The 17,581-nt window shown below is 35.6% G+C and overlaps 1 protein-coding gene across 4 annotated transcripts in view; it reads left to right on the plus strand.

Moving 5' to 3' along the window:
* The window catches only part of AHI1 (Abelson helper integration site 1), a 109,326-nt gene that overhangs the window by 35,322 nt on the left and 56,423 nt on the right, over positions 1 to 17,581 (plus strand). For all 4 annotated transcript variants that reach the window (XM_067293687.1, XM_013959112.2, XM_067293688.1 and 1 more), the window contains one exon: positions 1,495 to 1,697. In XM_067293687.1, coding sequence (XP_067149788.1) covers positions 1,495 to 1,697 — 203 coding nt within the window. The remainder of the gene's footprint in view (positions 1 to 1,494; positions 1,698 to 17,581) is intronic.

The following is a 17,581-nucleotide window of genomic DNA, read 5'->3' on the forward strand; positions in this document are numbered from 1 at the left end:
AGTTTGCAGAATAAAATCCAGAAGGTCCTTTACAAGCTTCTCTGGTTTTGCGTTTTTGTGGTTAGGTTTAGCAGTGTCATTCTTTCAATTAAGGGCATAGTTTCAGAGTTTGTGTTATATCTTGATGGTAGATAATGTTAATATGATTTATACAGTAAATTATGAATATCTATGAATTATGAATATCTAGGTATATATTTATACAGTAAATTATAAATCTTTAGTTTTATTTGCAGTATACATCTGTTCATAAAGTTAATGTTGTCTTTATACATTTGCTTTTTAAATAACATGTACTAATGAGATTACTCATATCAAATCTCACAGTTTAGGTTATTTGTCTATTGAACTGGCTGACTCTTACAGGAAAATAAAGTGGAATGACTTCATAATTAATATTCAGTACTAAACTTCAGCCCAGTAAGGTATCTGCATTCTTTAGTTGTTGTATTAGAAAGCAATGGAAAATTCGTCTCACACTAATACAATAGTTGAAAGACTTTTTTTTAAATTTTGTCTGTGTAATAGACAGTGAGTCTTTAAAAAGCTAATAGGGTATTTTAATATATATGTGTGTGTATATTTAGAGATCACACTGGTAGTTATTTGTATCGTCTGACTGTTTAACTAAGTCACTGGTGACAGTAAGACTTTGCATAGGTTGTGGTCTTTTCTACATTGTCTGTTACTAACTTTTTGTTCCTTTTTTGGTTAAAAGCACACACTTCGCTTTCAGAAGATACTCTTACTGCATTAGAGTTGAAAGAGTTAATCATATAGTAATACTAATTTTAGTCACTGGCACAGTTTTTAAGGCTCCAACAGTAGCACAGTGTTTTACATAGACTAAAGTTTTATAAATATCCTGGACAAAACTTACATGAAGAATCCTGTTAACCTTTGTTGGCCTAAGACCACAGTATAAAAGTTGCAAAAGTCAAGCCTGTTGTTTAAATGAGAGTGAGCACAACTTTCATCAAAAGTATCCTATTCAAGAAGGTTAGGCTGCCTCCTAAGAATGACTCCTGTGCCTGTATATTTGTTTAGCAACTTTTGAATTTTTCCTCAAGTATAGTAAGTTCACCTGAACTAGGCTGGAAAAAGTAGTAGCTTGAAGTATACCTAGCAAAATGGCTCACTTGAATTGAGTGCAAGCTATATACTTTTTGCTTTTGAAAAAAAAAAACTCTTTCTTTTTCCCTCCCTCCCTCCTTCTTCACTGTTTATCAGCAGTACGATAAAATCAGCTCAGTATGAGCTGTTACTGAACACAAATAATGGAAGGGAGATATTGTTATTGGGAAGAGTTAGGATTGTCAAACGTCATTTTGAAGTTCTCCCAATAGCGCTATTATTACAGATTTTGATGGTGTTTCAGTAAAGATATGTCTGGCCATGGCAGTAGCCATTCAAATTAGTTGTTTTCTTTTTTTGTTTAATTTTTTCACAGCAATTTCAGGCTTCATCTGACATTAATATTGGTTATTTCTACAGCTGCACAGCTGGAAGCTGAAATTGTAAAAGATCTCAGTTCATCACTTACCACAGCTGCACCAAGAGGGCCACAAATTTTTAGCAGTTTTTCTGAAATTACTACACAACAAAGTTCAACAATGTCTCCAGCAGATCAGTTTGTCAGCGTTGCAAGAGCATCAATGAGAATGCGGAAGGTGAAACAAAAACTTGATTCTGTTACAGTAAGTCAAATTTTTGTTATTTTCAAGGAACGTGTAGTTTCCTCAGGCAGTGCTCATATTCTGGGACTGCTATATGTAACATAATATACATATATAGTATTGGGATTTGTTCTTCTGGAAATGAGTGTATGTCTCACTAGTATTAATGCACTTAAAAGCAGCTATTCAGAAGAGATTAATCACATAAAGCTAAGTTACTTTTGTTTACCAGGTGTCAATGATAGGGTATTCTTTTGTCAATTCCCATTGCCATTCATATGATATACTACCCAGATCATTATGGCTGAGCTTAAGAAATTTCACTTTTTTTTTTGTCTATTCACTTTTAGAATGCAGAATATTCCTGAATTGCACTCTGCAGATCTAATTGCTGTTTAGAATGACATGGACTGTGTTTGGTTTTCTGCTTATTATTTTTCATTTTTAAGTACTTTTGAGCATATATTAATTTCATGTAGTTTTAGACTTTCTCAGCTTCAGTAATTAGTAAAGCACAAAAGAAGCAGATTAGTAGATGAAAGCAGTTTTTGCTAAGGACCTGTAGCTACACTTGTCATGCTTCCAGGAGTTTGCTTTCAATTAGATCTAGTCTCATTCCCTGGCCTGAAAATCCAAATTATGCATGTGGTTGGAAACAATTTAAAGAAAAGCTATCCCATAAACCTTTGCTTGTAGTGGACCACTTTATGAAATACCATACTGTGGCTAACATGGAAAATGGTAGCTTGTTGCTGCTGCTACCACCATTACCTGTGGAAGGAGGAGGCAAGCCTTGTTTCTGTTTCTGCTCATTTTGTTCCTGTTTATCCACAAGTGACACCCTGGTTGCTTCTCTCTGAACCACCACTGAGTTGATTATCAGCCAGACTGGCACAATATGGAAAGAATGGAGCATGTAACCTTCTGCTTTGGGCTCTAGGAAGACATCCCAAAAGAAATGATTCTTACTCTTCCAGATTCTTCTTCTGAGGAAGAAGATAATGATTTTGTGGGAGTCCTTATCATTGCAACTGTTTGGCCTCTGACTAGCCAGAGGTTCTGTGCTATGGGAGAAAAATCTGGATTAGTGGAATCACATAGTACATAGTACTTGGACAGCAGCAATGAGCACCAATTTTTCGTTAAAAAATTGTACCTTGAGGCCTTCTGCCTGAATTGGCACCACAGGTTTCCTGTAGATGAAATGGCGTGAGCCTATAATTGTATTTAAGAGAATAACTGTCAGCTGCTGAACTTTTGTAGCCCTAAACTCCTGTTGCTCAAAGGCTAAGCAGTTTGGAGTGAGCAATTCCATTGTGAGCAGAATCATGATCAAGGTCTCAGACACCATCTTCCAAACCCTCTTCTCATAGACCATAGATGTGGGAGATGTCAGAAAGATCATCTGAGCCTTCTCTCACTCTGGGTTTCCAAACAGTAGGAGAAGGTGGTTGAAAGAATCCACATCCAGTCTCATGCCTGCTCCAGAGCACTGATGATTATGTAAACTGCAAGATCTTCCTTGCAGGGGTTTGTGAACCACTGTGATCTTAGGAGGAGACTTCTTTTCATCAAAAGGACCTATGATACTCATTTTCTGTATTCTAGCATCAGACTCAGAGGACAGTGGTAGCTCCTTCCCAAGCAGGGACAGGATCATTTCTGTTATGTGCCTGCAGTACCTTCCCGCATTATGAGAGATTCTGGACAGCCCCCACACTGCTGGGTCAGGTGGCTGTAGCTGGGCAACAGTGAAGGCCAAGCTAGTGTTTCCCACCTCTCTTTCTTTCCTCTTTCCTTCTTCAGTATCTTACCTGCTGCAGAATGGCCTTCTATGAGAGGGTGTATATTGCCTCCTGCTGACAGCCATGGGGGGATATAGTTTTCAGGGAGGGGGCTTTCTCTGCCCCTGTGGCCCCTCTTGAACAAGGGAATCTGGAAGAGAGAAGAGCGATCCTATCAGTCCTTTACTGTATAAGGATACAATTCAGCAGTTTGTTACCTGTGGCCATCCTCCCTACCCCCAGGTTCTCAAGGACATAGTTTTTTGCAAAACAGTGGGTGTACTGGGATGTCTGCTTTTGCCCTGACTAGTTTCTCTGAAGGGCAGGTGAAGTAGAGCTCAGAACAGAGTCACTCCTCTACCCAGTAACTGGTAAGTTACCTTATGCTATGGCCAGCCATGTGCTGTAGGAGAGTCTCTCCTATGATCTGCTGATCTTTGAAGCAGGGGAAGGCAGAGCAGCTAGGCATTTGGGCGGGGAGTGTAGATGGGAAGGTTGGTGTAAGGCAATGAAAACAGAAAGGGCAGAAGACGTCTACCATGGTAATGTCTATTCCTTGTTTGTTTTTCCAGCCTCCACTGAATGGAGCATTTATCTACATTCCCATCTCACGCTGTTATGATACGTGGTGTAGACTCATGGCATATGAGATGTGATAGGGCATCCCTTTCCATCCTCCCTGGGGTACGTGACCCACAGCTGATATCCTGTGTATTGGTGGCCCACTGAAACCAGGAATAAAAGGAACTCTGTACCTAACACCCTTCCCACAAACCCCTGGCTCCCCAAACCCAAACTGACTACTCAGTGCTATGCAGGATCTCTGGGCAGAAAGGTGTGTGACTGGGGGATTAGGATTGTGCCATCAGTGTTCACCATGAATATTAGATGGAGGGCAGGGAGCCATTAAATTTTCTGTGCTTAATAGGATGCAAAGGTGGGGAGATAATCACCATGACAAACACAACCTCAGCCTCTTAAAGCCTCACATCCCAAATAAGTGGAAACCACTCCAGCCTGTACTTGTCTGCACTGATACTTATGGAACTGTGAATGGGATCTTAATTGCATGGTGCTGATACCATGTCATCAGTCTTTGCACTGTTGTTAAAGTTGTAACAGCTGTCCTGGTCAAACCAAAGATATTAATCACCTCTTTGCAGTCCCAAGACTAATTCTGTGGTTCCACCTGAAGCTTTGTACACTCTGTTCTTCTCTTCTACCGTAAGAAGAAGTGTAAGAGAGCGTTATGCATACCTTGGTTGAAATCATGGGCACTGTCACAGGGAGTTGTTGATGAGGGTTGCAGCTGGGATTATGCAGAAGAGAAGTCTATGGATGCTGACGTTCTTTCACAGGGGTATTTTTAAGTTCCAAGAACAGGAACTTCAGAGAGGCACAGGAGGTGGCTTTTTCCTCTGGACTCTTCCACACGATAATCCTGGGCAGCAGGCTTAGTGATGTGGTTCCACCCAAAGACATGTTCAAGACCTCTCTAGTCAAGGTGATTCTCCCCAGTCTTCAGAATGACAGTCTTCATCTTTTGAACTTTATGCAACACTGATCAGTTGTCCTCTGACATTCACTGACAGTCATGAGATAAGCGACTTCCCAATAGCACCACCACTAGATTATCCTGCTGCCAGAGAAGTTTTGGCCACTTAGCGAGGTTTGTTGAGCAATGTTGTTTCCTGGAGGCCGTGGGTGGCCCCATGCTGGGTGGCTGAAGAGGTTGATGTCACTAAGTTGAATAGCAGTTGGAAAAGAGCAACAGAAGAAAGAAAAGCCGTAGCAAGGGAGAATGATGACAGAAGGTAGGACTTGTAAAGAGGAGAAGGGGACACTGAGAGGACAAGAAACTGATGTACTATCAATGTAAGTACGTAAACCTCATTTTGTTAGGAAAGCTAGGATAAATGTTGACTGTGAAGTAATTACAGGCAAAATTAATAAAGCATACATACATTGCCAATAACATCACTTCCAGAACTAAACACAGTAGTTATTTCAGAACCACTTTTAATAAGCTTTGGAATTACAGGTTTTGGCCTTAATCAGCATGTTTAAATGTTACATGTTTGACATGCTCTCTGATTATTCTCCATCTGTGAAGACACTAGTAAACTCACATGGCAAATGCTAGTTCAAAAATATTTATGCTGTTATTTAAAAATGCTCTCATGGATTTTTCATTTTTTTCAGTTGAACACTTTTTAATTTTAAAAATGGGCTCAACTTTTTTAAATTTAAAACATTTTTTCCATATAGAACTTTTCTTTAATATCTTGACTTCCTTCTTTGTAATCATTAATTTAAATTTGAAGAATTTTATATTTGAGTGTGAAATAATACTTATTTACCCAAGGACAGTAGTTTTGCGTGGTTTCCCTGACATCTGTCCTACACAATTTGATGACAATATCCATGGCTAAATGATGACACCTTCCATATAAATCCTGATAATATATCAGCTTTAAAGCTTAAATTCTCTACTCATCTGTAGTTTGGATTTACAGCTTCAAATGTGTGTATATACATGTGTGCAGCTTTCTTTTGCATGTGAAAAACTTGATGTATGTTGATGTGTATGTACGTGTAGGTTCTCCTGGAACATTCATTAGAATGTGTACTCACATCAGTGCTTTGCTGAAGTGTTAGTCAAAGTAGGCCTCATACAAGTTGTGACCAGTTACTCAGCTGCCTATGCAAGGATGTGCTAATATGGCTGGGATGATGGTACAAGATGCTTAGTCCTGTGAAAATGCAGTAAGGGGTCTTTATTATACCACATGTACAGTGGCAGGCTACCCCATGACAGGGGTGGAAACTGAAACTCCAGATGAGGGAGCAAGTGATATCTTGTATGTATTTGTCTGACACTGTGTAAAAGAGGTATTGGAAGCTGTGTAAGCTTGGTACTGGTCTGTGGGTCGTGTTTGTGTGCCAGTGCCTCATCACGGACACATAGGGATTGCCATTTGGAACAAGCATGCAGGGAGCATACCTGGTAGACAGTAAACCTGGCCTGAGGTCAAGCCTGGGCACATGTTTTATGAAACAAAGGTATTGGAGTCTCTGCAGCAGATAGACCAGCACAGAGGTCTCAGGGTACAATATAGATGTACTTAACAGCAGTAACCAGTAGGTATAGAAATAACTTGTAAGTGCCACGTTTGAAAGTCTGCAACTTAGACATCTAATTTGAAAATGTAATGTGAATATATTAAAATTTGGTTTAAGTTAGATAGAAATTGAGAGGAATTTGTTCCTATATGAATTCTAGTTTTTGTATTGTGACTAATGCCTCCTTTCCAGGTACTTTTATAACCAACCTGTTTGTTTTTCTTCTTTGCTACCTAAAGAGGAACCTTGATGAATGATAGAGAAAGTTCCTCTTCCTTTATTATATTCCAATTCTTGTCAGCCCAGAAATTATGTAATTAGAACAAAGAATTGAATATTGGGCTAAAGCTTTAGCAATTCACTATAGCATTACAGCATACATGTTAAAAGTATTTCTGTATCATTTTTAGAAGTTAAATATGAATTTCTTTATAAAACCAGAATGGAGAGTTGGCTTCTTTGCCCCATAGAGAAATTACGCTATATTGAATCTTGGCAGCAATTATTATTTATCTCTGCCTCAAGGAACTAATGCTAATGTATGTTCTATTCATAATGGTTTTTAATAGGAAAACACTTAACCCACAAGTGTACACTTAACATCTCTAGTCATCAGAAGAACTCCTAAATGGTTTTCATTCAGTGTTGCTATTTATGTACTTAGAATTTCACTTCCATCTAGCAATCAAAGTACCTGTTTATAACTTTCCATAACGAGAAGGTAATATATGTTATGTAGTTATGGGGAGTTATCTTTTAAAGCTATAACATCCTCGCTGTGACATAATACTTTTTAAATGTCAAAACTATCATGCTATAGCCTGAAAAAAGAAAAACTTTGGAGCATTTAAGAACAAAATCTATATATACTCTGTGTTACTAACCCTGCAACAAGGCTGCCTTCCCTCTTTAATATGTGAATACTTCTAAATAATTAAAATGTTTGTTTTTTCAAGACTTCTTTACTTCCCGATATGTTTCTGGAAAATGTTATTAAAAGTTTATCAAAGTTACTAATTTTGACTAAAGGTTATCAAAGTAATTACTAAAATTCTGATACTTAGGGGGTTTGAAGTGCTACAATAGACAACTAGAATATAAACGGGAATATGCTTTCCTATATACAGAACTAACTAAAACTGTTTGAATTTGTTATTCACTGATTGTAGTTACTGTTATGCCAGAATGTATTAAGAGAATAGGGACTGTGAGGTCATCCAGAAACTTGCTACCTTAGATTGCAACAAATATACTGAACTTCCATCATTCCAGATGATGTCCTTTTAGAATTTAATTGAGATTCAAAACATATCTTATTGTGTTAAAACAGAATTAATTTATAGCATTTAAAGCCACTGTTTTTTCAGAAAAGATGTGTAGGCTTTTTAATTAATACGTAAGCATGATACTGATATTATCTAAACAATCAAGTGGAAGAAGCTGGAAGCTTGTCATTTTTGTCCACTACAAAGACTCAGAGGCAGAGCCAGACCCTGAATTTATGTATATATTTTTTTTTATGCTACTGTTGTCAGTCTTGTAGGGATCTGTCCTCCAGATTATCTTGTATTTGGTAGATCCTGAAATACCTTGCTTGACTTCTGGGTTTCAGAGCAGATCAGGAAGAGAAGAATTCTGCAGTAACTGTTACAGCTTCTACCTGAAGATGGAAAACCTGAAGATTGTAATGTATTAAGTACTTAGGACCCTTGTTAAAACATTGCCAATTTTGTGAATATTTTTGGTCAGGTATTGGGAGATGCCATGGTGTCTCTGCAGGCTGAAATAGCTTTTTCACTTGATCATACCTGTGATGCAAAATATTCTTCTACACACTGTCAGAGGAGGTGCTGATAGAAATTTACAGTATTTTTAAAGCCTCTTTTTTGCTCTGAGTAAGTTCATAGAATTTTCTTAACTTGCTCTCAAAGAAAACTTGCAAATGGATAGAAAGCCTTTTTTTTTTTTTCTATTATGCCTTCCATGGTTGTAAAAAGTGTAATTTTATTTCTTATTTCAAACAAAAAAGCTGTAGCTGAGGAGTTTTTAGGAAAGCTTAGAAGTAAGATCCATGAAATGATACAGCTAGTGAAATTAGTATCTTATTAAAGGTAAATGAATACTCTTCTAATATGATTTAAATTAGTATTTGCATTCTGCATTTTGAGGTCTTTTTTTCTTAAAATCAGGATTTTTTCCTTGAAGTTTTTAACTTGCTAAATATACGTATGGATAAAAGTGTCCTCTCATGCAGATAAGTTTATCCTTCATTTTTTTAAATTTTTTTCATACGTTTTCAATATAGTTGTGCATTTCTTACTGTTAACTTGTTTTTTTTTCTTTAAGTGGAAAACAGGATGTAAAATATTTCTTCACCTTTATTCTGCTTTTGTTAAACTTATTTTATTTATATGTACACACGGTAATGATTCTGCATTTTATATTATCCTATTGGATACCTAACTAACTACATAGTATCACCTAATTACAAGGTGATATTCTGGAATCACATTGCGTATTATCTGCACAAGCAATTAAGCAGAAGTCAAATGATAAAAGTAAAGGAGAAGATTTGAAATACTAGAACAAGAAAAGAGAGAGATGAGATATATAGAGCTTGCCTTTTTAAACATCAGATGTTGCATGTTTGTAGAGAGTATTTCCTTATGGCATTGGGTTAGAGTCTCATGGTGTACTTTTTTCATCCTTTATGAACTTCCTTTCCAGTCTGAGTTTTCAAAGTGACAGCAGAAAACAGATAAAATCAGCAAAAAAATATTGGTAACTGTGATGTGCAAGTTATGCATATATGTCCATTTTCAACAGATGGGATTTGATCTATAAAGTTTGTTATATGTAACTGTACAGTTTGCAGATCTGTGAACAGATCCTTTTCCACTACACAGGTACCTGTATAAAAACAGTTATTATTAAAATAATATTCTTTTCAGAATGCTAGCTGCAGATGATGAAAATATGATTGGTTGGTTTTCTAGATTTTAAATGATTGTTGTTTTGTTCTTTAATGCAGCACTAGCCAAACTATGTGGGGAGGATGCTTGTGTGTTTCTACTTAGGAAATCCAGGGTGAACTCATGTATTGAACACAGTAATTAGTTCTGGCCAATAGTAATTAGTAATTAGTTAATGGATTCTGAACAAGAATCTAGTAAAATTAAAAAATGTTCAGACAAGAGCAGACAGATCCTGGGAGGTACGTAAGAGCTTGCATAAAATGAGACTAAACTGGCTACAGCTTCTCAGCTTTGCAAGAAGGACAACTGGAGATGACTGAGATGGGAAATGTGATTAGAAATACATAAAATCATGAATAGTAAGAGAAAAACAATAATTTTTTTCTGTTTCTCACAGCTGAAGTGGGGACAAACACTGAAATTATTGAAAGATTGCCAGAGTGCTGCGGAGGTCAGAAATGTAAATGTTTTCACTGAGATTTTAGGCAAATTCATAAAGGAGAGATTCAGCAAAAGCTATTGGCGCGACAAACTGATATTACTTCAAACTCAAGCTCAAGAAATTCATAAACTGTTGACTGATGAAAGTGGAAGGGCCTCACAGGAGGAAAATCTCTCTAGACTTTTATGTACCTATCTGCTCTAGTCCACTGTTGGAGAACATGAGAATGGATCTTTGATCTCATTCAGCGTAGCTATTCTTATGTTACAGAGTATAAAATATATATAAAAGTTATAGTGATAAATGGAACATTATCGTGTTATATACCAGTGGATTGTGTGGTAATTCTCCAGAGGAGTTACTAATACTCTTTTAATTATATCACATTCGTAAAGTTCATTTGAATTTTAAAATGTTTATTAAGGCTTTCTCATAGTTTTGCTTTCATAGTGAGTCCAAGTAAGATCCATGTGGCCCACTGCATGATAAGTGTGGGAGTTGGTTTATTAATTATCAGTTTCATGCAGAACACGACAGTGTAACATCACAGGCAAAGAGGCAGTCATTTTTCTGATGACCTGTGCAATACATTCCAATGGAATGAGGACTCTTAAATTAGTTAGGTGCTTTTGAATATGTTTTCTTTTTTATCCAGTTTTCCTCCTCAGAATCTTAGGATATGCTTTTCTTTTTTTAGGAAATTCTGTTCCAATTAATACTTTAAACATAGCTACTCCAAGCTGCAGACTTACGAGGATGTGTTTTATAAGCCATGGTGGAACCACTTTGGAATCTGAAATCCTGTAACCTTGAGCACATTGTTTACTAGATACACGATTTTCTTATAAGCTTCTTCCCATTTGCCAAGCAAATAGTGTTGAATGGTTGTGATTGCACAAAGCAATTGTTAATACAAAATAACTGAAGTATTATTGGAAGCTTTATATTGGTAAAGTACTTATTGATGCATGAGTGTTTTGCCTGAATTTTCCATTGTATATCTTTAAGCAATAGTTTATTATAAAGCAAGGTTTTGGAAATGGTCATAAAAATATTTTTCATTGCCAATTCATTATTTTTGCCAGCTTTAATTCCAAGACATTTTACGGCAACTGGACATCATTCTAAATTGCTTTTAGATTCTGTTACCTGTATTAGGAAAAGTTGAACAAATAACTATATTTTTCTGTATTTTTTCTATACAAAAATTTCACAAAGCAGGTCAGATCCTTAAAATCTAAAATATTTCTTCATTTAGCAAAATTTTTGTCTAAGCATTCTTCATTTTTAACCAACATCAGATAAAATATAAAACAACACAGTCAAAGAGACATGAAAGAAAAGAAACTATTGTCTGTATTTTGTAGATGAATAAACTTGGGCACAGATGTGACATGAGTAGTATATAAACACTATCTTCATACTAACTTGTATGGACTTACCACAATTTGTTACTCTGCAGTAACTGCTAGTGTTCATTCCCACACTTACTCAGTGATAAAAGAAAATAGGTATATTACATTTACCATTAAATAAATGTCATTATCTGGGTAGTTACCTTGGAATAGGTAAAACACTCTAAATATGTGTTCCAGCTTGGTAGTATGTGGTCTGATCCTCAGCGAGACTGAGATCTCTAATAAGATCTGTTATTAGAATTCTGAAATCTCACTTCACTAAAGCAATAGCTGAAATGGACTTACTAAAATGTCTCTTTATTGTTAGGACTGTACTTTCAAATACCTGGTCATGGAGATGCTTCTCAATTCCTTGAATATGTTATTTAGTTATATTAAGGTTTTTTTCCTTTCTCCGAGCATTTTTAGCATTAGCAATAGATGTAGGATTTTCCATTTCAAACTATTTCTCTATTATTTCTTAAGGCTTTTAATGTTATAAGTTAATGAGGTACTGTGTTAATCTTCTGTTGTATACGTGGATTCCTATTATGAAAGGGAGAGGTTGCATGTTTTAGTGTGAATCTGGAATTTAAATCTGCACGCTCACAGCCTTTTACTCAAGTGGAGTAAGTGACCTGTATGAATCTAGTTGTAGCATTAGGGCAGAAGTATTTATACAGGGTCGCTCTTTCAGCCAAGGGTACCTGTTTTTAATTCTTGCTGGCAGGATTATTTGAATAGAGATCTAATTTAGCACTAGTAAGTTACAGCCAGCTGTGACAGAAGATTTAGTTCCACTACTATATTGTTAATTCTCTGTCCTCCTTTTCATAGCCTTATATTTCACTCAGTAGCTTATGTTTTATATAGAAAGTATGTCAGACATGAGGAATGTATTGCATTCATTTTCAGCATAAATCTGTAGCCATTATAATTATTTTCCCGGAGGGTAAAATAAAATGGTGTTAAGCATTTTAATAAAATGTGTATGAATTTTACTGATCAGTCTTTTAATTCTATTTCCTGTTTTGTCATCTTAGTTTTCTCTCAGTGAATGTTTGTACAGTGTTAAGGAAAAGTTACTCACTGTTTGTTTTTTCTCTGCTGAACAAAGTAAACAGGGATATCTGAGTAATGCTATGTTTGCTCATATCATAGAGCAGAGAAAGCTAGATTCACTCATGCTGGTGAAAGAAAACAATTTATATCACCTGTGCCAGCTGGCTTATTGTCACCAAGGTGTGGGGAAAGCAGCTTTCATTAACAAGAAGGACCTCTGCGAACTTTCAGTGCAAGAGTTACCTTAAACATGCGCTGATTCAATTCACTTCAGACCACTGTTGGGGCTGGGATAGGATGTGTCACAAGATGGTGGGTGCAGAAGGGAACCTTCCATTTTAGTTGCAGCACACCCCTATGAATTTGCTCATGGCCCAAATACTGAGATACTGTAAACTGAGAGTAAAAGACGCATAGATGAGATAAAATCTCTCTGGATTTTTAATAAATTTTCACCGATTATTTCAATTTTTTGTCAGCTGAGGTAAGCAGTTCATTTCTCATTCAAAAAAAGGGCTATGTTCCTATATTTTCATCCCAAACTGCTGCTTATCCTGAGGAGATGTGGTCAGTTTTTGTTAGCTTTCTCTCTTTATGGTTACATTAGAGTTAATCTTTAGAATAATCAAATTGGGGCTGGTCAGCATAAGAAATTAGATTAAACTTTGTGTTTAAATGCATAATTTTTAAACCAATTCAGTGAAGTGCAAACCTGTTTATAGAAAGTCCCTCTTTTGTTCAGAACAATAATGTTCAGAAAACTTACCTAGAGAGGATTTCATATATGATGGGAAAAGCCTAGGATCCAGACAAATGCTTGGCGGGGTGGGGGAAGGGATGACTTTACAAATGTCTTTGGGTATTTACATGATTACCTGGAACTGTGTACTGTGTTTAAAGAGTCATGCCCTAGTGTCTTTTATCAACAGGTATAGAGGAATAGGTCTTTGTACGTATTTAGCAAGCTGTAAGTCAGAAGACTTTCTGGTGTCCATTTTTCTTAGAAGGAAGAGAAGTAAAATCGTAAGACTAATACCTTCTCGTGTTTTGTTTTGATTGGGACATAAGTTAGATCCATTTTTCATTTGCAAAAAAATGGACTTTTTCCCCCCCCCTTTCAACTGGTAAAGAAAATCATGGATTTTCATTGTTTTTTTGTTTGTTTTTTTTTCCTTTTTTTCCTGGCCATATTCTTTGATAGGAAGCATCATAACCAGCCTCGGAAGAGGCAAAGGTTTATGCAAGTTACTTAGATCTTACTAAGAAAGACCTTCTGCTGCTATTGGTCATTGGCCATTCTGTTAAAATGCATATATGCCGGCATGTAGTTATGCTGAAATACCAGTTTTATCCAGCCCAGGAAGGGTCATACCCTGTGTGCTTCACGACTGAATTTACACAACTTAGCCTGCGTTTAACTGTTTTGTGTCTTGTACAAAGAATTCGGTTTTCCTTGTTGGCAGAAAAAAAGACGCTTACTAGTTCAAATGTTTATAGTAGTCTTAGTTTCTTCTTAACAATAAAAAAAAAAAAAGGAAGAAAGGTTTTGTGGTAAGGACTGTAATAGAAGTGCAAGAACTCTCTGGCAGAACTAAGGATTTGAATATATAAAATTACTGTATGACAAGACACATGATCTGTATACAATGACTATCTCTAAACAGTAGGATCAAGCACCTTCTAGCTTCTATTTTCACATGGATATCCTGAACACCTCTGGGTTTGTATGTGAGAAGTAAGGGGGGAAAAAAAAAAAAAAAGCAACAGGCACTCAGGTTACAAGGCAGCTATATTGTAATCCAGATGGGTTCCTGATCTGGATGATCAGAGTAAGAGAACTGTAGGGATTATCAGAGGAACACGCTTGCCTCAGGCAAACGTAGTCCATGTGTTTCAGTTTTGCCTATGTCTGCGTGATTACAGAGGACCTACCCCAGTGGAATCCCAGTCTTTGCTGGAGTCCTTCAAACACTGCTGTAATAGAAATAATTGATTTTACGTAGATGTAAACTTGACTCAAACTTATATTGCAAATTTAAAAATTGTAGCACTGTTTTCTTAAAGTTAAATATTATTCTTTCTATATCTCTTCCATCATTGACAAAAAGAAATAGCCTAACTTGTGTTTTGTTTTCATTTCAATTCTGTTGTCAACTTTAAATTCTATAAAATCATGGTCTAATAACCTTTTAACTGTCTTTAAAAAGAGTGTCCTAAAGGCCTAAAATTTCAAAAGGGAAGCCTAAAACTGAAAGAATAAGAGGTACTATAGATCTGGCCAACTTGATTTGACTTGCAAGTACATATGGAAATGCTGATAATATTGGTTGCAAAGGTCATCAATTTGCATTCTTAGGAAAAAGAGAAATTGTTATTGTCAACTTGTCAAGTCTTGCAGTATTCCCTTTTTTAATCTCATTAAATTCACTTTTAATGTGAAAACTAATTCCACTGAAAATGTTTATTTGCATAATTTGCGTAGAGCTGCCTTAACACAAAAAAGAAAATGCAAATCAGCTTTGTTTAAACTTGGCAAAAATTATGCAGGTATTTTTTTACCTCTACAAAAACTACATTAATTTTATAACTTAGTTTTACTCAATTTGGGATAGTAGTAAACTGTGTCTTTGATAAAGCTGTGGTTTTTGCATGAAGCAAGCGAAGTCTGTTGTGAAAAATAAGTAGATTGATGTTTGGCTATCTTAGCCAACTTTGCTCGTTGTTGTAAAGGTATGTAGCAATCCTTTCCCACAGCATGCATTTCAAAAATAATGATTGCTTCACTCTGTTCTATAGGTAGTTTTATATGTGTCTGTTGTAGGAAAATTAATTGCTTTTCATAGGTAATTATATTTCACCTGGAAGCAGTTCTGCTAAATCATTAGTCTGCAACTATTAGCTGAATGCTTCCTTCCTGTCTTACAGTGTTGTTCTTTTCTCTTTGGTCCTTTTAGAGTTTTAAATAATATTTAAGAGCTAGTGCCACAAAGATCATAAAAATGCTGATTCTGTATTTACTTCAGATGGGCAGGCTTATATAGATGAGCTTCACTGCCTTTAAGAAGGGATGAGTCACTCTTGTAAGACTTCTTAAATTTAAAACTTTTCAAACTTCATTTGAATATCTCTTTCATAAAAGCCTTTTTTGTCTTGTTATTTTAAGGGCTTGGAGAGGAAGGAAGGATAGTAAGATAGAACTTAGTTTGCATTTTAAAAGTGCCAATTTTCTTAAAAGGAAACTTCAGGAACATATTTAATCTTCTAATATACATGTCTATTTGCCGTGTGTAATGAGTGTATTTGAGTAATACAGCAGGAAAATAGAAGTGAATTAAATTCTGTACGGATATAATTTACATACAGATTTTCATATCTCTTCATTCAAGTACCACAATCAAGACAAGTTTCTCCTGATTTTTTTTTTCTCTGTAGGGCGAAGCAGAAAAGTATCTGTAAGTGCTAGTTTTGAATAGTTTGCTCTGCTGTGTTTAACTTGATTTCCAAAGGCTGATATAATCAAATTGTCTTCATTCCCTAGTAATTTCTGAACCACTTGTTTGATATCAAACAAATTTGAAAGGGAATTCCAAAAACTTTCATGGGGATACTTCCCTGGACAACATACACAGGTTTCACTCATTGAGGAAAAAAATGCAGTGTGCGCTCACCCAGAAATTCATGCAGGAGGGAGATCTTTCTCACTACAGTTAAGTCAGTAACAGAAGATGATGAAACATTGGAAAACTCGGATTGACATGTTTGTAGAGGAAGTTATTTTTCTGTGTTTTAGTAAACACGTAAGCTAATGGCTTTCCACCATATTTGTGCATATCAAAGAAAACTTAACTTACATATGTAACATAAAAAAGCACTTACGTATGTAACATAAAATATAAAAATATTTTTTTATTCAGTAAAACAGCCCTCTCTTCATTCTGCTTACATTTCACAATTACTATTTTTAACATTCAGTTGTGTTCATACACTCCAGTAAAATCCAGCTGTTACGCTTTTGTATCATGTTCAGTGTTTAATCTGATCTTCTGTCTTACTTTTCTTTCGTGTCAGTTTTGGAATATAGTCATTAGAATTGCATGCAATTGCTGAGACAGTACTCCATTATACAGAGTAAAAGACAGTTTTTATCACATACTTTTCAGTAGAATTACATCCATGTTACTGGATGAAAACCACCTACAGTAAGATGAAGGTCTAGTGTAGTAATAATTTAACCTATAATTGATTTATGGATAATAAAGCCCTAAAAATACGTGCAGAGTAACCTGACTAGGGTTTTCAGATAAACAGTCATATACCTGAAAGTTTGCATCAAGCTTTGATTAAATATTAGTGTTTAGGTCCAAGGGATGTAAGCACGTATGTAAGTGTGTTTATAATTAAACATGTAAAAATGTATATGTGTTGGCATTATTGAAGCCTGTTGAATTGCATAATGATTGTTAAATGACAGAAATAGTTACATAAGTTATATAACTTTTGGAAATAAGTTATTGTTTCACTTTGTTTTTGCCATCTCCATTTCTTTAAATAGAAGATAGAATCCAGTAGATTGAAAACTGGCAAAATATCATCATTATATTTTGGCTCACAACTACGGTTTAAGAGTCTGAACTAAAGTTTATGGGGGCAAAGGAAGTGTTCCACTGAATGTGGGCTTTCATTTGGGTTAAGTGACCACATACATTTATTCTAAGTTGCGGAATAGGTTTGATTTTTTTTTGAAAGTGTTGAGAATTATATTGTTTTGTGTAAATCACTCTCTTAAAAGTTTTTGCATAAATTTTGTTTCATTTGAAGATAATTAAGAACATTTTGTTTAAGGTCTGTTTTCCTTTCCTTGTGGTCATATTACAAAGGCAGCCAATGAAAATATGTTTAACAAACAAGAAAATTCTGTATTTGATCATGTAAAAACTTCAGATTCTCATAATATATTATCCCAGAGAGCCTATGAAAAAATATATCAAGAATAAAGTTTGAGAAAAGTTTACGCTTTGTGATAGCTGTGTGTGTGCAAATAAACTCCATAGCATATTTTATCTTATCTTTGTTATTATGGAAATAAGGACATATACTGCAGGTGTCTTTTGTGTAACTTGCA

This window comes from Apteryx mantelli, chromosome 3 (genome assembly GCF_036417845.1).
Source record: "Apteryx mantelli isolate bAptMan1 chromosome 3, bAptMan1.hap1, whole genome shotgun sequence".
NCBI classification, from domain to species: Eukaryota; Metazoa; Chordata; class Aves; order Apterygiformes; family Apterygidae; genus Apteryx; species Apteryx mantelli.